Consider the following 21,910-nt stretch of genomic DNA (forward strand, 5'->3'; position numbering starts at 1 on the left):
TTTTTTTTTTTTTTTTTTTTTTTTTTTGTTAGTGCATAAATTGAGTTATGACTTGCAACATTTAATTTCTCACCCAGATTAATCATTCTCTTGTCATTTATGGTAAATTACAAGATGTGCATCAATAGGGTAAGATTCAAATATTGTATGCAACTATTGATCACAAATGAACCTACTATCCAAGATAGAGTTTGAACTTCTCACCTTACCACTCACGTACCATCTTAGCATGTCTCAAGGAAATGAATTGCATGAGTAGTAGATTGTGGAAAAGGACATATGATCAAGTTATGTTAATGTTTTTGTTGGGATTTGAACTCATGACTTGACTTTGATACTACTTGTTAGTATCAAGCGATTACTATATTATGCCAAAAGTGATAGCTCACAGCAAAGACGTAACTTTATTTCCTTATATTGTCACATTTTCAAGAGATATGGTGTTAGACTCAACCTTTCATTAGCTTTCCCCGAATAATCTCTTAGTCATTAATTGTTAGACTTAATCTTTTACTGTACTTTGCCAAATAATATGTTACTGTGTGTGAGGGCCGGGGTACACAGTGACTTCAAATGGTGCTTGTAGTTTTGAATGTATATCCAACATGTACCAGAAGTCCAATCATCTTTAATTTGGCTCTATGTGTTTTCATCCTTCGAGAGCAATTCAACCACTACTAGTCTTCATCATCAATCAGTACTACACTTTGTTGAATTCGACACTATCATTGTCATGGTGGATTTATGCGCCTATCATTCTTAGATAATTAATCTCATCTATTTAAAAAATAGATTTATGGATGAGATTAATTAAGTGATTAAAAATGCGCTTGTGCATGTTAGGTATTATGATGTGTGCATATTAAACATGTCCCTATACACACAACACATGCTTAATATGTACGTACACATCATAATGCCTAGTAAGCGCTTGTGCGTTTTTTATTTTTCAATTAATCCCATTCATAAATCTAATTCTTTTTTAATGAATGATATTGGTTCTCATACACTCATGGGAAGATTGGTTCTCATAGGGACCTCACCATATATATATAAAGGAATGTATATATGATTACATTGCATGTAGATATTTTTTTTTTGAGTACTACTGACTCTGTTACAACGAGAAGACATACTTGGATATGAATTTTTTTGATAAACAATGTGTAATGGTGAAAGAGACAAATTTCTTATATTTATAAGAGATTTTTGAAAATGAACCAAAATGATAAATACGTAATCAAAATTTTTTTGTAGATTTTCAGTCGCTTGAGACAAAGAATTCTACCTTCAGGTGAAATTTACCTTACTTGATATCATAAAATTTGATTTTTAGTACAGATATTCTGAACTTTCCGACCTCAAAAATTACATTAAACGTAAGAATAATTTCTTTTTTACCTTTTAAATTCTCAGATTTTAAATTCTCAAGAAAGTTTGAACATTCTACCAAACACCCTCTAAAGGAAATGCAAGTTTAATATTTTAAGGTCAGGAATTGTTTAAGAAAAAAAGCATAAAAGGCGGAGTCTTGTCTGAGGAGAAGCCAAGAAGAGAGTTGCAACATTCTGTTTGGAAGATAGCCTTTGACGTGAACTGGTCGAACGACAACAGACAATAAGAAGATGAAGATTGCATGTTGCTGCCAGAAAGCATCATTATATGGATTGGCAGAGTATATATAGTTTTGCTATACCACTGGTTTCCAATGCTGCCGGATTATTATTATTATTATTATTATTTTAATTAATTTGTTGTACTTGAGTTGAGAAAGTAGTTATGAACAAAAAGTAGTTATGAACAGATACTGCATCGTAATAAGGACTAAGGTGTAATACTCAAAAAAAAAAAATTGATGTAAATATTAAGATATATATAGTTTTGTATAAGGCCAGGGAACATTTTTTGGAAAAATTAATATTAATTTAATGAAAGAAATTAAAAGGAGCTAGTAGCAAGGTTGCTAAACTGGGTCAAATGACGCAGTTATAGCCAATGGTGTTGGCGAAAAGGCGCGGTAAATATTGTCCCACCACGTCCGCATGCAGGTTATACTCAAAGGTGGTTGAAGGAATGGTTCAAATTCCATCTGCGTTTCTGTAGCGTCTTCATAAACGCCATTTTAATTTTGTCTTAATTGCTTCATACTATATTAAAAATCGTTTCTTTTTTGTGTCGTTAAGAATTTTGTGTTTCCCAAAATGAGAGAATGTATTTCGATTCACATAGGGCAGGCCGGCATTCAGGTGGGCAACGCTTGCTGGGAACTTTACTGTCTTGAACATGGCATTCAGGTTTTCCCTTCTTTTTCCCTCTAATTCTTCAATTTCTTTTATGAATTGTTAGACATATATATACAAAAGTCACATTATCCATGTATTATACATGTAAAATAGAATAATCAATCTAGCATTAATAGCGGAAGTATATATAGGATCAATCACGCACCCATAGTGTTGCTGTAAAAGTTTTAGCGTTTTGTTTACACTTAATCTCCTATATAACTAGATGGTGTCGTGTAACCATAACAAGAGTAGTGAAAGGACGGTCCTTAATTAAATAACCTATAGTTACATAAGGGAAATTCAAACTACATACAACATAACGGCCATACATAAAGATTTATACCACTTAATAGCGTATGGAAGATTGATGTATTTAATTGCATGAATGATTTAAGTGCAGGCTGATGGTCAGATGCAGAGTGATACTACTAAGGCAGAAAGTGATGCCTTCAATACATTTTTCAGTGAAACAGGGTCCGGAAAACACGTTCCTCGTGCCGTATTCGTCGATCTTGAACCTACGGTAATCGACGAAGTCAGAACCGGAACCTACCGCCGCCTCTTCCATCCCGAACAACTCATCAGCGGCAAAGAAGACGCCGCCAACAACTTCGCACGCGGCCACTACACCAGTACGTAAACACTCAATTCTTCATTGTTTTTAGAAAAATGCATTTTTTATTATCCGATCCGTACGTTGTACGTGTTTGTTTTGGTGTTATGATATCAGTTGGAAAGGAGATAGTTGATCTGTGTTTGGATCGAATTCGAAAGCTTGCGGACAATTGTACTGGTCTGCAAGGATTTCTGGTGTTCCATGCCGTGGGGGGCGGCACGGGGTCCGGCCTAGGTTCCCTTTTGCTTGAACGCTTGTCGGTGGATTACGGCAAGAAATCCAAGCTTGGATTTACTGTGTATCCTTCGCCGCAGGTTTCAACCTCGGTTGTCGAGCCATACAACAGCGTTCTCTCATCCCATTCTCTCTTAGAACACACCGACGTCGCCGTTTTGCTCGATAACGAAGCCATATACGACATTTGCCGGCGGTCTCTCGACATCGAACGTCCCACGTACACAAACCTCAACCGATTGGTGTCGCAGGTTATTTCATCGTTGACCGCTTCTCTGAGATTCGACGGTGCCTTGAACGTGGACATCAATGAGTTTCAAACCAACTTAGTCCCCTACCCGAGAATCCACTTCATGCTTTCGTCTTACGCGCCGGTGATCTCCTCGGCCAAGGCGTTCCACGAGCAGCTCTCCGTGGCGGAGATCACCAACACAGCTTTCGAGCCGTCGTCGATGATGGCCAAGTGCGACCCGCGCCACGGCAAGTACATGGCGTGCTGCCTAATGTACAGGGGCGACGTGGTCCCCAAGGACGTGAACAACGCCGTGGCCACCATCAAAACCAAACGCACCATCCAGTTCGTGGACTGGTGCCCCACGGGGTTCAAATGCGGCATCAACTACCAGCCGCCGACCGTCGTGCCCGGCGGCGATCTCGCCAAGGTTCAAAGGGCGGTTTGCATGATCTCCAACTCCACCAGCGTCGCCGAGGTGTTCTCCCGCATTGACCACAAGTTTGACCTCATGTACTCCAAGAGGGCGTTTGTGCATTGGTATGTGGGTGAGGGGATGGAGGAAGGTGAGTTTTCTGAAGCTCGGGAGGACCTTGCCGCGCTTGAGAAAGATTATGAAGAAGTGGGGGCTGAGCTTCAAGAGGGTGAAGAAGCTGATGAAGGAGATGACTACTGATAGTCTGATACTATATGCTCTCATCTTCATCAAATTCATCTTTCACTATATTCTGCATTATGTCTTTATTATGTACTATGTATTTCATTCCAATATTTGATTTCAATGTCTTGATTAAGTACTATAGTTTTTTTTATAGTGGTAATTAAGGTAGTTGCAGCTAATTATATGAACTTTTAGTATACTGTATTTTAAAAATAAATTTTCAGTAAATTAAAAATGAATGGAACTTTCAAAAAATAGCATTTAGTACATAGGCCGGCTAGAATGAATCATAGTTGGTTTTATTTACAACTAGGGTAGTCGAGTCAAAGGTGGGCCAATACAAGTATACAACCACTCAAAAAGTACCAAATAAGGAAATATAACAAGGCGTCATGTTATATTTCACATAACTTACACAATTTTTAACTTGGCGAATGTTGAATACTATTTAGTACGTCATGATCTGGGAAAATCGTCTAAGACCTTTGGCATATTAATTTCAATTTGCATAAATTTGAGCACGGTTTAAGTCGAAGATGGCGCGACTTGAGTAAAGGGATATGTAAAAAAAATGTTGATATTTAAGTGATTATATGGACTTCACAAAATAAGGGTTTTCAAAAAAATAATAAAATTGGGTCAAGGAGTGGCTAATTTTGTATGTTAGTTAGAGGGATTAAAACCCCATTTTGAGAATCTTTAAAAAAAAAAAAAGCTATTTTAAGAAAAAAAATTGAGAGATAAAAATCTGCACTTCTAATTGATAAATGATTAAGTCTGCATAAAATATACTCACTAAAGGACTAAGTCTACACAAAAAAAGTTTAAGACTATTAAGTTGTTGGAAGAATCATCTCATTTTAAAATAAGATTTTAAAAAATAGGACATTTGTGTTTTGTATTATGAAATCATCTTTCGTCTTTAATAAAATAAAATAAAACAAACAAACAAATTCTTAACTACACTAGCTTTTTTTTTTTTTTTTTTTTTTTTTTTTTTTTTAATGACTACAATTCTTAAGTACACTAGTAGATATATATCTACTTTATGTAATCAACATCAATGTATACAGTATACCCACACGATCATTCATGACAGATCCTCAAAAGACTTTTATAGTAACAAAAAATACGGAGCCAAAAAAGTCCAATGAGTCATTTTCTTTATTTCTATCTAGCAGCCAAAATAGTCAATTTCTATAATTGATATCTAGAAGATTAGAATGGCAATTTTGAAGTTTGATCTAACCTGCATGTGTGGGTGTCTTTTACACGACGGTGGATGATAGATTGAAGTAGTAGGTGCTAAAATTTTCTTCCAGACTCAAAAAGACGTGAACAAACATTAAACTATATAAAATGAGACAAGACTATCCAACAATAAATAGATCAGATATGATAGGGGTTATACGAACATGGCCGGGTTCACCATAGCAAACCCGGTTTAAGTTGATCGACACCAACCAAATCTGGGCCAGTTCCCGATTAGGTTACTCGGCCTAGTTTCGACAAATACACTCACCTACTGTTTCTCCGCCCGGTTCTGATGACTAGATGTGGCCCGGAAACACATTGTTGCACACTCGCCTTGAAATCCTCTCAAGTGCACTTCTTAGGCCAAAAGAACAGTCCAATCATGTCATTTAATCTAACCTCTTTAACCGGTAAGTCTTCAGTATATTTGTGACAGTACACCTAGTATAACCTCTTTAACCGGTAAGTCCACTCTCTGCATGTGTAAGCATGTCGAGGATTTATTTTTATGTGGAGGTTACTTCTCTTTAAGAGGTGAGTCCACTCTCTAAGGCTCCTAGGGGCTAAGGAGTTCAGGGAGCCAATATCGTCTCCACTAAAGCTCGAACCCACCTCTTCTATGTGAGGATGTAATCGCGTACCACTAGACTACAAGGTCTTTGACAATATATATGTTTAGTATATGCACATAATAATACCTTAAATTGTAATATATATATATATATATATATATATATATATATATATATATATATATATATATATGTTCATTGTAATAAGTGAAGGTAAATAATATGTTAATTGTACGCATATAATTTGAATGTTGTTTTGGATCAAGATCTACAATGCAAAATAGACCCTAGTTCTTGGTATAACAATTGTTTCTCTGTAATTTAAGATGAAAATTGTGACATTCCCTTTAGTAAATACATTAATTGGACCTGAGACATTGATCTAGTGGATGAAAAACTTAATTTAAGATTAGGGTTCGATCCATCCACGAACATTGATAGTTTGGGTTTGCGATATGCTCATTGTGCACATATAATTTGTTGTTGAATAGATTAACTTATTTTATCTTTCCTATCTCTCTATGATCTAGAGAAGAGTTAATTAGATTTAAGATATAATTCGAGGAAGCGATGGAAATATATATATATTGATTGGATCCACCATCCTCCAAGTAATTGCACTTGTTTGTATATAATTCAACGCAAAATTCCACATGGTTAGGAAATCTTAACCATCCCAATAGTCTTCACATCCACAGTTCGTGTCCCACCCTTTGATTTGCGTTTCCAACGTTGTCTGTTCTCTCCAGTGTATGTTTATGTTTTATGTTTATGTAAGAATCCATTATTCCACTCCAAACTTTTCATTTCTTCATCTTCTACTGAAACCTTGTAATTCAGCTAGCGCAGAACGCAGGCATTATTGACACTGATAGATGACAACGAACAACCCAAAACCAAGAAGAGTCTGCTTTTCATACGCGGCGTATGCCAAGAATCTCATCCACCACCTCAAATCCGCCGATATCCCGGTGGAACAAGGCCTTTCCGACGTAGAAATCTCCGCCCTCGAATCGGATTTCCGCTTCACATTTCCCCCCGACCTCCGGTCTATCCTCCGAGAAGGCCTTCCCGTCGGCCCCGGTTTCCCCAACTGGCGATCATCCTCGCGTCAGCAGCTTGAGATCATCATCAATCTCCCGGTATTGGGTCTGTGCAAGCAAGTTTCCAGGGGGAAGTTTTGGATGGATTCTTGGGGCGAAATGCCTGAGGATACGGATATGGCGGTGAGTTTGGCTAATAAAGTGTTCACGAAAACGGCCCCTCTTCTCGTCCCCATTTATCGCCATTTCTACATTCCATCCGCCCCGTGTTTGGCGGGAAACCCGGTTCTCTACGTGCATGGCGGGGAGGTGGAGATACGGAGCTTCGATATCGCCGGGTTTTTCCAAACGGTGGAGTTTAGCAGGCGTGACGACGCCGTTTTCACCCGCCCCAGCTTACCGAACTTGCCGAATCCGCCGGCGTGGGCCGCCACGGAAGCGCGGGGGATCGAATTCTGGACGGAGTTAGTTGAGGCGCGTGGGAATTACGGCGGTGGTGGTCGGAAACATCGCCGGTGGTGGAGCGAGGATTTGGATGGGTGGGTGGGGGAGGTGGTGCGGAGGTTGAGGGACGGTGGATGGAAGGAGGAGGATGTGAGAGAGATGATGATGATGGACGGCTGTGATCAGTTTGGCGAGAGACGTAATGGCGGAGCCGATATAGAAGGTCTGAAGTTGTTATCGAAGATATTATTGCGTGCGGGGTGGAGCACAGAAGATGTGGCGGACTCGCTTGGATCTCCGGACGATTATCAGTTCGATCTTGCCGATTCTTACTTCGATTTCCATCAAGGACTAATCAACGGGTTTGATGAAAACACGGAGTAATTAACGCTACTGCACGTGTCATCCATATTTATCCAAACAATTATTTCAATTAGTATTGTTTATTAGTCAGGTTATTGTATACAAAAATAAATAAATAGAAATTGGGTTCAATTTTTTTTTTTTAAAATTAATGTTAGCACATAAAGAAAAAAAAATATAAGAAGATTATAGAGCATCTCTAATTAAGTTGGTGAGTTAGTAACCACATAATTACAAGATCTTCTTCCTAGATTGATTGGTAAAGTTTCGTACTTAAACTTCAAGCTCGTTACAAAAAAAAAAAAAGAGAGAGAGAAACAAAGAACTTTAAAAAAGGTGATCAGGTGGTAAAAAGCAAATTTCGTATTTGTGTTCAATTCTTGTCAGCACTCTTTTGGTCAAACTTGTTACGCATGAATAAAAAATTATTAAATATACGTTATGAGTTTTCTCTGTTATTCAAAAAAAAAAAAAAAAAACGAAAACCATATGTAGTGGTTTAGGCCCATTCTTAGTATGAAGCCCATGTACAATTAAGTGGACAACCCGCAAAATATACCAGCTGACCAGCATCCAGCCGTGAGACCGTAGGAATTGAGAAAGAGTAGACCAAAATGGCGTCGGCGTTGATGAGATCCAGTTTACGCTCCGCCCTCCGCGGTGGTTCTGCCCGTGTAGCTCCGGCTTCCAAGAGGAATTTATCTTCCTCCGCCCATCACGATGAGGCCCGTAAGTTTATGACCTAATTAGATGCAAATTTATGACCTAATTAGATCGTTATCTCAGTATGGATTTCCAATTTAACACGCCCGTTTATATTTGTATGCCAAGTTAGGGCTTTTAAAGAAAGAAATTCTGTATACCGCATGCTCAAGCTGATATGATTTAGATTTTGACTTTGATACGCGAAAGGCATATTATATAGCATATAGTTTCTTATTTTTTAGATTTGTATATGAAAGTGTTGATACTCCATGTATATATGTATGCTGTGATGAAAGGCTATCTATTTTTCTTTCCACAGAGGAAGCAGCGAAATGGGAGAAAATCACTTACGCGGGGATAGTTGGTTGCACTATCCTTGCTATTGTTAATCTTTCTAAGGGTCACCCCCACCATGAAGAGCCTCCTGTAAGCTCTCTGCGTCATCCAATTTTTCAATAATGTTACAATCCAGTGTCGATATTTCTGTTTGGTCGTGTATCTATCTATAATTCTATGTATATTTGTTATGCATTCAATTATGCATATATGTTGATACTCATACATGTGGTTCCATTTTGTTGGATTTCAACCTTTCCTAATTTCATCCGTGTTGACATGTTGTGATTGCAGGCGTATCCATACATGCATATTCGTAACAAGGAGTTTCCATGGGGTAAAGTATTCTACTTTTTAACTGAATTTTCTGTTTTTGTTTCTAATAACATCGAGTTTACTTGGTCTTTTCTTTTGAGTTTGCATGCCCTTCAAGATTCCAAGCTTTTAACTGTGGAGAATTGTCTGTTGCCTTGTTTGATTGCAAGAGGAGGTTTTGAACTCGTAAATGCCACTGATTATGGTGTTGTGGTGCTAGAATTAGTTGCTATTGTCTAATGCCAATTGTTTATGGCTCTTAATGATGTTAGAATTGATGAATATTGTCTGACACTGATTCCTGGACTAATTGGTAATTTGATTGATAAACTCGAGTTAGAATTAATCAATATTCTGCAAATGCAGGTCCAGATGGTCTTTTCGAGACTAAGCACCATTGATCTACACAGTCATCTACTCATCTCCGTGACTACTGCAGCAATAAATGTTTGGTTCACATGTCTGCTTTATCAGAGGCCTGAGGCTTCAAAACTGTTTGAGAGATTTAATTCCGATTTAATTCTGTTACATTTCTACTTTGTTTCATATACTTTGCCTATATTGGGAATAAGTATGGAACACTAGCTTGAACATATCATTTCATACAGTTGCTTTATGTTTCAAAGGTGTGTGATGTATTTGAGAAAGTGATTGCGTATTTAGTGTCACGCAGAAGAATTGTTCCTACTTGAGTAACAGTTTAGCATGAATATTTAACTGTCAAATCAATGACATTTAAGTCCATTTCCAAATTAAATTCTTCTGCGTGAATAATGTGAGGAAAAAAAACGTCTTTTTGGAGTGAGAATAAATCTGATCTATGTACTGAAATTAAGAGATGAACTGGATTCAATTTATTGTTTGTTGAAATAAGAAAGGAAAAACAATTTATTCAATGGATGAAGGTCTTGTTTTCCCTCCCATTTCCCTCTCCATTTTCCTTCATTTTAGTTCCAGTCCAACCAAGGAAAAATAAATTTTATCACCCAATTTTCCATTCATCTGAACCCACTTTAACTATTTTTGTAATGTCAAATACTATACTTTATACAGTGTTGCTTGGCTTGACACTGGCTGACTAGCAAACATCAAATACTGTAATTTCCTGGCTATCCATTTGGTAAATGGTAGAAAAGAAACAAAAATGACTAGTCTTCAAAAAGAAAAACATGATCTGTTACTCTGTAGCTTCATGGTTGTTCCCTCCAGTTTCTGTTTGTGGGAATTCTGGTATAGTTTCCAAATCAGTACGGACATCTGTCTCTTCTTGAAGAGCTGAATTGGATGACTCGAATTGGTTCTGTTGGCCGTCATTTGGGTTTGTAGTTGAGCCTGAAGATGAATCTTCATTTTGAGAGGTTGATGAATCTGTTGAATTGTTTTCACTTAGATTGGTAGTCTCGTTGTTGTCACTTGAGGGGTTAATTTTCTCTCCAGAACCAGAGTCAGCACCCGACATCTGCTTTGTCAAACCCTTAGTCATCTCTGTTTGAGCAGCTGAAACTGAAGTTTGTTCGCCAGATGTAGAATTTGGACTTGATTCTCCATTTGTTGAGGAAGAAGTAGAATTTGCATCTGAGCTATCAGTCTGTTCTCTTGGAACAGTTTCTTTGCCATCTCCACTAGAATCAGCATTATCAACAGGTTTGTTTTTGGTTTGAATTAAACCAGTTATGGAGTTATCATGTTCTTGTTGCTGTTTATTCCCTTCCTTTGAACCCACTGTAGGATTGGAATTATCCTCCAAACCGGTTTCACCACCAACAGCATTGGATTCATCCCCTGAACCGGCAGATCCATTCTCTGTTTGCGTAGCATTAGTGACTGGCTTATCAGGTACTTGCTGCTGTTCTTTAGCTTCCATTATTCCTGCCATGGCATTGGAGTTATCCTCCATTTGCTGCTGTTCTTTTGCTTCTATTGTTCCTTCTGTAGGATTGGAGCTATCCTCCAAACTGGTTTTCCCTGTCCCTCCTAAGGATGCTCCATTTTTTACTTCTGCTGACTTTGAAATTGAACCTGAACCTGAACCTGAACCTGACTCACTATTCTTGTCATGATCTTTTGCATTCTTTGGGCTATTTTTGGGTTCATCTTGTTCTTTCATGGTCATGGTCTCTGCATTACCTTTCTTGGCTAAACTATCTTCCTGAGAGTCATGAGTGCCATTTTCTGCTGCTGCAACTATGTTCTCTGTGTCCTTTTCTTTGCTCTCTTGCATCTCTTCTCCTTCACTCATTGTATCTCTTTTCTCATTGTTTTCCTCTACCTCTACTCCCTTCACTATGCCTCCATTTTCATTTCTTTCTTCACTTCTATTGCTCTCCCCCTTCTCTTCTTTGCTATCACTTAGCTTTTCTGTTTCTTCCCCTTTTCCAACCTCGTTCTCTTCTTCGACTGCTTTTTCATGCTCCGCCCCCTTTTGTTCCTCATTTCGACTCTCTTCCTCTTTCTCGCCACTACTCTCATCTCCTCCCTTAACTTCTGGTTCCGAGCTTTCTTCACCTCCTTTCTGTCTGTTCAGCGACTCACTCTCTCCCACCTTTTCCTGATCTTGTTCAAGCTCTTCCGCCTTGTTGCTGTCGTCGTCAAAACTCTTGCCCTCTTCCGCGTCCTGCCCGCCATTCTTGAGGTCTTCGGCAGTCATTTCCTCTATACGAGGATCCAGGTCCTTCCTCCCCAACTTGATGAAATCATTGCGGTTTCCAGGTTCCGCCTTCTTTGACGCCTCCTCGTATGTCGCGGTCTTGTTTCGCCAGTGGTAGACTTGATAGAGCAGCCAAATGCAGACGCCTCCCAGTACACATATGTGAAGGGCGTGCTTCACCTTGACTCCCCTGCTGCTCCTCTGGTTCCTTCGCGGCGATAACTTGAGCATGATTGTTTACTTCCACTCCTGACATGAGATCAAGAAAACACCAACTTTAGCTGTAACGGTGATTTATTGGTGATATAATGTATTAATTTAATATTATTCTCCTTCATTTCACAATTGTCTATGATGCATTCAATTGTTCAATATAACTCTAATTCTATATATTTTGATTGGATCAATTTTAAAATTTTTTTAAAAAATAATACACATTAGTTAAACAAAATATTATGATGTCAATTGACCCCACTGAAAATAACAAATTGAAAATCAATAATTTTGTACCTAAAGATCCAATTTGTCAGCAGCTTCTAAAATACTCCCACCAGATCTATGTTATGTTACAGATAGCTGTTAGAACTCCTTGATCAAGGCCAACCGTGAAACCTAGATGAATGAATACAAGGATGAAACACAAGAAGAAAGATCCCAGCTTAATTGAGTCGACTATGAGTTATAACGACAGACAAGGCATTAAACATCAAACAACAACCTAACATCCAGAGCAATATAATTGAAACCACACCCACATTGTCTTTAATGTATGGGAACAGCTGACAAGAAGAACGAAAAGCATGAAAGAGATCTTTACAGTGGTGAAAAACGATAAGTCTGAGAAAAAAGCAAGACATACCTGATGAGTATTGTGATCGCTGCTGTAAATGATGCACAAAAATAGGCTCTCTGATCTTTTACTCTAAGAGTTGTCGCTCTATGGTTTAAACGATTTGTGTTTTTGGTTTTGTAATCTGAGGCCGAAAGATTAGATAAGCCTATTATAGCATTTGGGAAGATCAATCCATGAACACACCCTTTTCTGCAACAGTGAAATCGCCTTTGTCTCCGCGCCTCTTCCACCATTGATTGCTTTCATTTTCCCGGTCAGAGAATATAATGGAGATTCAACCCAAATAACATTGCTTATATTTGTCTACACCCTTCACCCTTGTATATGTGTTGTTATAATAATATAATAACTAAATTGGAATTTCAGTTATAAAATAAGTTTTAATTACTTATGTCAATTTTCAACCAATTTTACAATTATTATGTATTCATTCCCTCACCTTCAGATAACACGATGATGAACTATTCCGCAAATCAAAGTAGGTATCCATGTCACATTTATGGAAGGAGTGTGAATTTCAATTTGTTATGATTATGTCATGACTTTTCTTTTTCTTTTTTATTTTTAAAGTGTATTGAATAATGTATAAGGCATTATAGTGTATTATTATGATATATCACTACAGTCTACAGTTTATTTTTCAAAGTTAAAAAGTATTTCAAAAATGCAAATAACATTAATTTCGTTGTAATGGACTAATTGTAGTATGTATTTAATTCATTGGTGAAAAAAATTATGCATCTTTTCAGATGTTCTCTCGGCCAGAGCGTGAATGACCATTGAGGTTGGAGAGAAAATAATTTTTTTCAAAAAATGATATACAACAAACTCAATTAATAAAATATTAGTAAAAATTAAACCCTTAACCATATGTAAGTATTCAAAAAAGACTATACTTAGTGGGGAAAGGACCCACCCATTTGTAGTTGGAGGAATATATGCAAAGATAATCGCTTCAACTTAAATTCGAGTTGAGCTACTACGTGAAAGATTAGGTTCATCCATTCCATTCCTGCACTAGACGTTTTCTGGGAATTAAATTCACAGGACACTGTACACGTCACCGATTTTTAACAATGGCGTCCAAGATTCTAGCCACCGCGCTCCGCCGCACGCTTGCTAAACCATCCATATATTGTCGCCGCTTCTCCACTGCGGCGACGGCGGCGGCAGTAGAGCCATTCGAGGAGGACGCCGCCGGAATCAGCATGAAAGGAGTAAGGATCGCCGGCAGGCCTCTATACCTGGACGTGCAAGCCACGTCACCGGTGGACCCCAGAGTGGTGGACGCCATGCTTCCCTACTATCTCTCCCGCTTCGGCAACCCTCACTCGCGCACCCATCTCTACGGCTGGGAATCGGACCGGGCTGTCGAGGCGGCCCGAGCCCACGTCGCGGCCCTCATCAATGCTTCCCCCAAGGAGATTATTTTCACATCGGGCGCTACCGAGTCCAATAACGTCTCCGTTAAGGGCGTCATGCACTTCTACAAGGAGAAGAAGCGCCACGTCATCACTACCCAAACGGAGCACAAGTGCGTCCTCGATTCCTGCCGTCATCTCCAGCAAGAGGGTTTCGACGTCACTTATCTCCCGGTTGACCCGGATGGCCTCGTTAACCTAGATGAGCTCCGGGCCGCGATCCGACCCGATACCGGTCTCGTTTCAATCATGATGGTGAATAACGAGATCGGCGTGATTCAGCCCGTCCAGGAAATTGGGGAAATTTGCAGAGAATTCAATGTTCCTTTCCACACCGATGCCGCACAGGCTCTAGGTAAGATTCCAATTGACGTTGAAACAATGAACATTAGTTTAATGTCGCTAAGTGGGCATAAGATCTACGGCCCTAAAGGCGTGGGAGCTTTGTACATGAGACGCCGGCCGAGAATTCGAGTTGAGCCCCAAATGAATGGCGGTGGACAGGAGAGAGGGATTAGGAGTGGGACTGTTCCAACTCCATTGGTAGTAGGGTTTGGGGCAGCCTGTGAGCTGGCCAAAAAGGAAATTGAATATGACACTGTAAAGATCAAAGCTTTGCAGGATAGGCTGCTGAATGGAATCAAGGCTAGAATTGATGGTGTGGTGGTGAATGGGAGTTTGGAGAGGCGCTATGCCGGGAATTTGAACTTGTCTTTCGCGTACGTGGAGGGCGAGAGCTTGTTGATGGGGCTTAAGGAGGTTGCAGTGTCGAGCGGGAGCGCTTGCACTAGCGCTAGCTTGGAGCCCTCGTATGTTTTGAGGGCGCTGGGAGTGGAAGAGGACATGGCACACACGTCGATTAGATATGGAATTGGGCGGTTCACTACAGAGGAGGAGATTGATAGAGCAGTGGAGCTTACAGTGAATCAGGTCGAGAAATTGAGGGAGATGAGCCCGCTTTATGAGATGGTTAAGGAAGGCATTGATATTAAGAGTATACAATGGGCACAACACTGATAGATTTCGCCATTTCGGTTACTGGAGCTTTCGTATTCTGATGCTAATTAACAGCAGTTGAGTGCAAGGACTGCTATTAGGTGGCTGCCAGGTTTATGTTTATACATGCTTTCGCCTTTAAATTATACTCGGTAGCTGTTAAACTTTGCGAGTAGGTGGATGTTTTCTATCTGACATTATACCATTGTATGATAGGTATAGATAAACCTTTAAACACAAAACACCTTATGACGACAATTGGGAAATAAAACTATTTAGTGCATATGCTTTTGTTCTGATGTTTTCAATTGTGCATGTCCTGTTGCTCCTTAAACATGAGAAATCTGCCCTGTCCTTCTAAAGTCTAAACAAATAAAGAAAAGGGCATAGAGAAGATAGTGTGTTCTAACGCGTTTGGTGGATGATTACACATTGGGAAATTTGGAATACTTAGCCAAGCAGTATGCTTGAGAGACAATTGATTGGTTGTAAATTAGTGTCTTTCTTAGGGTGAAGCATTTAATATTTTACCTCTTCAAATGGTTGGCGAGGCTTTTGTTTTTGCAAATCATAAGCATTCCTCATGGTTAAGCGTGTTTTGACAATTCCTCTGCTCCTCTCCAAGTCTTAGACCTCCATTATTGGCAGCAAACTAGGGCGGGGAAAATTCTGTTTTGTTCTTGGGAGTGTGATTTGATGATCAGATGTAAGTGGCTATCATAGTCTCATAGATTAGTGCCCCTAAAGGAGAGGTGATAATCAGCCAACACTGGAAAAAAAGTTATACTTTTCTTTAGACTTTAGGAATAGAAGAAAGCTTCACTGATATTAGTTCTGAAACTTTACAGTTTCTATTGTACAGAAACTGCAGAATAGTTCTCGAGGGAGTTTCCCGGTTTTGCTGAACAATGAGATTCTCAGCCTAAATCTCGATGCGCCTTTGCTAGACTCATACCTTTTGGAAGAAACTGAACTTTATCCATATTGAGTTGCGCCGTGTATAATTATTGCTCTCTAATCCAAACTTAATACTTCCCTGCTGTCTTGTATAAACTGTTAACAATGTTTTTGCTGCTTCAAGCAGAAAGACTCTTAGCAGACGTCAGTTAATTCTTCAATGATGTTATACATTGGATAATGCCTTATTCCAACAGACATTTCCTATCCCGGTTCTTTATTCACTGTTTAAAAAGGCTATCTGCTTGAAGGGTTGCAGGAATGAACAAACTTTAGGCAGTGAAAATGGCTTGACAGGAAGATGATGAAGTAAATGATAAGGCCAAAAGGGGGATTCTTAGGAAGGACATTTTGTGGTTGGTTCATTTCTTGTGAAAATCTATTGATAGAGTCATAGAGGTGAGTACATTTTGTCCCAACCCAAAAAGATGTCAGCATTATATTTTCTTGAAAAGAAGAAAACTGGACCATAAGATATAAAAAGGACTTTGGGAATCAGAATATAATTTCAATTTTCACATGGGCCACAAACCCTTTTTCCAGTTTGTTTTGTTTTGGATCAACCCCATGTCTCCATCCCCAACATTCTCTCTCTCTCTTTTTTTTTTTTTTTTTTTTTTTTTTTTTCGAAAGAAAGCATAGCTATTCATTAAGATCCAAATTTAACATGGTACAAAGATAGGAAGGAGGGTTAGTCCATCACTCCACACAATCAGGCCTAGAATCACACGGCTTAGCTATAGTCATAGTTGAAAAAATCGCTAGGCGCTCCTCGGCCGCCTAGGCGGGGATTAATCGGCACCTAGATGCCTATGTATTTTTTAAAAATCTGTTTAAATTTTTTAAGACTTAATAATTATAAATATTTAATACTTTAATAGCTAATACTAAAATATTAAATATTAACTCAAAAAACATATAGACTTTGAACAATTTAAAGTTATTTCGCTCAAAACGATGTCGTTTTGAGTGAACATTTGAAGAAAAAAAAAAGGAACAAGCTAATTGGCCGACTAGGCGGCCTAGTCGGTGCCTAGGAGAACTAGGCGGCCTAGTTGGGAGTCTAGCCGGCCAGCCGCCTAGACCACTAATTATGGTGATACGCTAGGCGGTTGGCCAGCCGCCTAGACCACCAATTATGGTGATATGCTAAGTGGTCGGCCAACGCCTAGGAATCGGCGCCTAGGTGGAATTTTTTCAACACTGGCTATAGTACAAGCTGCTTGATTCTTCTTTGATTTACGAGAAAGTCTATGACCCTTACTTGAATGGTGCGTTCTGTGAATGAAGCCGACAAAGGACCACAAACAAGTTTAAGTTGTTCATAGTTGATGTGCTCAAACCAATAAAACTAATAAACAGTTATCTCAAAAGAGTCAAACATTATTACTTACTGTGGGATATGGAATTTGCATGCAGCCGCTCCACACACACGTGACTGTTGCACGTGTTTTCCTTGATTCTAGCCCTGAAAGAGCCAAATAAAGAAGCTGCAGCTGCTGTATCCTGTATTTGCTTACAGCACCTTAAAGCTGTGTTATGTACAAGAAAGACGCCTTAGTTGCAGTAAAAAGGAGGCTGATTTTATTCTCATCTTCTTCCCTTCATTCTCTAAAATATTCATTAATCCGTATTTATTAGTAAAGAAAACTTTCATTGGCTCGTAACTAAGATTGCACTTAAATCCCAAGAGAGGTTAATCACTAGATGTACCTTAAAGTGACCTCATAGGATTTTTTATGTTTGTACACTAGTTTTCACAACAATGCCACTTTTACCCTTTCCCAAACACCAAGTTAGAAAGTTAATAAGTTAATGGGTATTATGCCAAGCCAAATTAGTTAAGTTATTGACTTAGTAATCACAACTCCATAAGATCATAAGTTTGACTCTCGGAAACAGTTGTGTAGTGACTGCGGATTTTCTTTGTCATCCGAAAGAAATCATAATGCAATCTGCTTAAAGTTGGGTTACTTGAAGGTGAGTACAAATTGCTTTAGCAGGGATTGGGAAGCATATCTACGCTACTCGTTTGGATGGATCCACCACATAAAAAAGCTCTGTGATTTCTTGCTACTCAAGCAAAAGCCTCCGCAGAACATAAATTATTTTCACTTTTTGGGTAGAAAATTGATTTGTTTTTATGAATTTCTTCAGCCATTATACTGTTGTATGAAAGCTGAAAGGACAGTACTAAGGAAGACTTAACGGTGGCGCCTGTGATCTCTGATAAAGTCAGACTGCCATGAGATACAGTAGTAATTACATCCCGGATCCCCAATCTCCTCTTTATTCTTTTTGGTTAAACATAATTGTTAATCTTGCTCTTTAAAAGCAAAATTTTCTAAGCACTGTGAGTATAGGACCCTCACACCCCAATTCTATAGAATAGAGAACAATAGTTATATACTTATATCGTAGATCGGAATTCACTTTATACCGATTTAAAGTAACGTCTCAACTGTTATAATTAATAGGTTGTTGTTTTTGAATATGTTTATGAACATTAAATTTTGAATTTATCTAAACATATATAAGACATGTAACAGAGTGATGGTGTAGTGTCTAATTTATAAACATTAAGTTTTAAATTTATGAACATATAGTGACTAGTTAATTATGAATATATACGTGAATTGAAAAAAAAAAAAGCAAAACTTTTGACAAAAACGATGTCGTTTTAGATCAATGTACACTTTATAATGTCAACTTTAGTCCATGATATAATTTGCGGATAGTGAATGAATAAATCACAGTGGCTCAACTACTCATTAGGTGAGAAGACTTAACTTCTACAGTATGATTGTCTTAATTTAGAAACCAGAAACTAACTGAATTACATGTGCGGGCAAGACAAAACTTCTACAGTATGATTGTCTTAATTTAGAAACCAGAAACTAATTGAGCTACCCGTGCGGGCAAGGCAATCGTTAATCTGGGTTTTCTCATAGTTGTACTGCCAGATTTGTTAGCAGAGTATGGTCAATTAATGCAGTTTGTTTATGGACGCTGGCATTTACTTTCTGTCATTTTGTACCAGAGATTCGCTGATACAATTACAATGCATGGAAGAGGAAAAAGATGCTCATTAACAATGACAATACAGCCTATTTTACAGTAATTAGTAGTAGTATTAACCATTACAGTGCTAATGATGGATCAGAATGAAAACGGAGAAAATTTGGCGTTTTGATCAGGGGTTGAAGATGAGATTACCGCATTTGCATTTCCAGCTCATTGGCTTGTAGTTTGAGCTGTAATTGTCGTCTGTACTGGCACGGGAAATTCGCGACGAAGAAGACGGCGTCGTGTCGCCGCTTTTTCTCTGCGGATTAGTGGGCACCTGAATCGCCTCGCAATGCTCGCAAGAACTGCATCTCCGTTGGCACCTCGGCGGCCTCGACCCGATTTGCCCTCTCAGAATCATCTTCTCTTCGCTTTCCGCCTGTCCAATCCAAAACCCACAACCCAAAATTCAATCTTCATTACAGAAAGATCAAACCCAGATTTTAAAATTTAAAAAAAAAAACACACACACACAAAATTCTTGCAACTATTCTACCTTGGGATTGCCAGTAGGCAAGAGTAATCTTCTAGCTTCAAGGTAGCTTGAACTGCAAATCAAGAAAATGAGGAGTGAAAGTGCCCGGCTGCAACTCATTTCAGCAATGAATACCCAGAGAGAGAGAGAGAGAGGGAGAGAGAGAGAGAGAGAGAGGGGACCGTGAATTGAAATTGATGGAGAAAGGTTGAGAGCAGAGAGGGTGTAATAAATACTACAGGCTAAAGGGGAGCAGGCAGGGAGGCAGATAGGTAGGAATGAAGTGAAGAGAAAGAAAAATGGAAAAGTGTGCGATGATTGAGATGTGTAGAAGAAATGGCAGAGAGTTCAAAAGAGGGGAAAATGATGAGTGATGGTTGAAGGGATAATGAAGAAGAGAATGATGAATGTGTCACTCTCCATATATGAATTTGGAGTTTTCAAAAAGGAAGGGGAATTGAAGAAGCTAAGCCTGGGAGTATGAGCCCAGCCTTTCCCAATACAAATGAAATGCACACATCAGATTTCATTCAGGAAAATAATATAAACACAATAAAAAACCAACAACCGCATGCACAGCAGAGAGAGATATGGGAAAGCAACAGCAAATAAGGAGATGAATTTTTGTTGGGATGTGAATGAATATTACATTACATTGCTTTGCATTCTGAAAGGGACCCCAATTAGAACAGCAACACGCCACACACACCACCATGTTCATGCTGCTCAAACTCATATATATTTACAGCTGTTTTTTTTTTAATAATAAATGTGATGTGGTAAAATGCAACCATTATCTGAATGTTGTGTACGGGGTAAATCTAGTCATGTGATCTTAACAAGTAAAATACCATAAGAAAGTAAATCAACTTAAATTGACCATTAACTTAAATCAAGAAGGTGAATAGGTCACTCTCACAAGAAATCGAATTTAGAAACTTTATAGCTATCAAGTTAACAGTCCAACCAATTTATCTACAATTATTCATATAACTGGTTTTTTTTTTTTTTTTTTTGGTGAAAAATGGGGTGGAGGTGGTGGGGATGGAGATGGGGATGGGGGTGGGGGATCGCTTGTTCTCAGCTTTTTGAAATTAGGATATATATTTTTACCCAAAATAGGAGATTTCTTGCAGTGGTTGGTTTCAATAGTCATCATGCTGCCTTTAATATTTTTGCTTAGGTCAACACTTGGTGATTGGTGAACTCAAATGCACAGTGCTAAGATGGATCCATGTGGTCATGGGCATAGCAACGATCCACCTTTGACATGAGCCCATGCTTATCCATTTAATCTAGTACTAATGTATATATAGTTCGATTTTGAATTAATCAAAATTTAATATGATTATATGCATGGCTGAAAAAATCACTAGGCGCTCGGGTAGCGCCTAGGACGCTTAGCCGGGGATTAATCGGCGCCTAGGCGTCCGTGTATTTTTTTATTTTATTTTATTTTTTTAAATTTGTTTAAGTATTTTTAATTTTTTAAAGACTAATAATTATAAATTATATAATACTTTAATAGTTAATACTAAAATATTAAATATTAACCTAAAAAATATCTAAAGTTTGTACAATTTAGGATTATTAGGGTCAAAACGATGTTGTTTTGAGTGAAATAACACATTAAAAAAAAAAAGAACAATAGTTAATTGACCGACTAGAAGGCCTAGTCGGTGCCTAGTCAACGCCTAGGCGGTCAGCGCCTAAGCGGCCTAGGCGGTCGCCTAGCCGGCCAGCCGCCTAGACCACCATTTAATGTGATACGCTAGGCGGTCGACCAGCGCCTAGCCTAGGCGGGATTGTAAATTACTTTGTTTCAACAATTAGGTTGAAGGCCTTGGGTGTAGCAATGCAACAATGAGTGATGTAAGAGGGAACGAGAGTTAATGTATTGATGTTTCAGCCACTATTATGCAGTTCATATCTGCTTAGTATTTTAAAAAAATTTAGAGATAAAGGTTTATATTTGAATTTTGAATCAAACTAGGCAAATGCACTGATCACTTGCACCTAGCTAGTTAGTATAAGCCTCTAACTCAATCTCTTTTAGTACCAAATATGATGAGATAATACAAATTTATTTTCAACGAAATTAATATGAGTTGCAGTCATAGGGGCAAAAACCTCTATAAATTAGCAGTATATTGGCTTTCTATTTTTGGAATAATCTAACCTATGGAATATATAATTAAGTTTTAGATAAGATATATAAATGAATTTCACTTTTAACTTAGCAATCTAATGTTTACTGTTCAGTAATAGTCCTCTTAGATATAAGGTAAAATTAAAACTTTATTAGTACTTGAATTATAAAGCAAGTGTAACTTTCGCCTTAATTTTAATTAATATGGTGTTGCAATAGTATCACCTAATTAGTCACTAAGAATGTAAGATGGCATATTTAGTCCTCCTTACCAATGTCATTAATT

General features: G+C 38.4%; 6 protein-coding genes across 7 annotated transcripts; 4 read left to right on the plus strand and 2 right to left on the minus strand.

Annotated features, from left to right (window-relative positions):
- Positions 1–2,161: 2,161 nt before the first annotated feature.
- LOC116013669 (tubulin alpha-1 chain-like) lies at positions 2,162–4,043 on the plus strand. Its single transcript, XM_031253555.1, has 3 exons — positions 2,162–2,294; positions 2,686–2,917; positions 3,016–4,043. The coding sequence occupies exons 1-3, from the start codon at positions 2,202–2,204 to the stop codon at positions 4,041–4,043; spliced, it is 1,353 nt and encodes a 450-aa protein (XP_031109415.1). The 5' UTR covers positions 2,162–2,201.
- Positions 4,044–6,729: 2,686 nt separating this feature from the next.
- Positions 6,730–7,725, plus strand: LOC116012839. The gene has a single exon (XM_031252514.1). The coding sequence runs from the start codon at positions 6,730–6,732 to the stop codon at positions 7,723–7,725; it is 996 nt and encodes a 331-aa protein (XP_031108374.1).
- A 528-nt stretch (positions 7,726–8,253) lies between these two features.
- LOC116014186 (cytochrome c oxidase subunit 6a, mitochondrial) lies at positions 8,254–9,792 on the plus strand. The gene is made up of 4 exons (XM_031254186.1): positions 8,254–8,433; positions 8,729–8,835; positions 9,040–9,082; positions 9,427–9,792. The coding sequence occupies exons 1-4, from the start codon at positions 8,319–8,321 to the stop codon at positions 9,459–9,461; spliced, it is 300 nt and encodes a 99-aa protein (XP_031110046.1). The 5' UTR covers positions 8,254–8,318; the 3' UTR covers positions 9,462–9,792.
- Positions 9,793–10,039: 247 nt separating this feature from the next.
- LOC116014185 (dentin sialophosphoprotein-like) lies at positions 10,040–12,334 on the minus strand. Its single transcript, XM_031254185.1, has 2 exons — positions 12,218–12,334; positions 10,040–11,956 (listed from the first exon to the last, which is right to left on the minus strand). Exon 2 carries the CDS (start codon positions 11,936–11,938, stop codon positions 10,238–10,240), a length of 1,701 nt encoding a protein of 566 aa, XP_031110045.1. The 5' UTR covers positions 11,939–11,956; positions 12,218–12,334; the 3' UTR covers positions 10,040–10,237.
- A 1,179-nt stretch (positions 12,335–13,513) lies between these two features.
- LOC116014356 (cysteine desulfurase, mitochondrial-like) lies at positions 13,514–16,132 on the plus strand. 2 transcript variants are annotated; one of them, XM_031254400.1, is made up of 2 exons: positions 13,514–15,089; positions 15,826–16,132. In XM_031254400.1, exon 1 carries the CDS (start codon positions 13,637–13,639, stop codon positions 14,996–14,998), a length of 1,362 nt encoding a protein of 453 aa, XP_031110260.1. In that variant the 5' UTR covers positions 13,514–13,636; the 3' UTR covers positions 14,999–15,089; positions 15,826–16,132. The 2 variants fall into 2 exon arrangements, with proteins under 2 accessions (XP_031110260.1, XP_031110259.1); XM_031254399.1 differs by having other exon boundaries at positions 15,840–16,132.
- Positions 16,133–18,913: 2,781 nt separating this feature from the next.
- On the minus strand, positions 18,914–20,101 carry LOC116014115 (EPIDERMAL PATTERNING FACTOR-like protein 2). The gene is made up of 2 exons (XM_031254114.1): positions 19,497–20,101; positions 18,914–19,379 (listed from the first exon to the last, which is right to left on the minus strand). Exons 1-2 carry the CDS (start codon positions 19,593–19,595, stop codon positions 19,128–19,130), a joined length of 351 nt encoding a protein of 116 aa, XP_031109974.1. The 5' UTR covers positions 19,596–20,101; the 3' UTR covers positions 18,914–19,127.
- Positions 20,102–21,910: the final 1,809 nt, after the last annotated feature.

This window comes from Ipomoea triloba, chromosome 3 (genome assembly GCF_003576645.1).
Source record: "Ipomoea triloba cultivar NCNSP0323 chromosome 3, ASM357664v1".
Taxonomy (NCBI): Eukaryota; Viridiplantae; Streptophyta; class Magnoliopsida; order Solanales; family Convolvulaceae; genus Ipomoea; species Ipomoea triloba.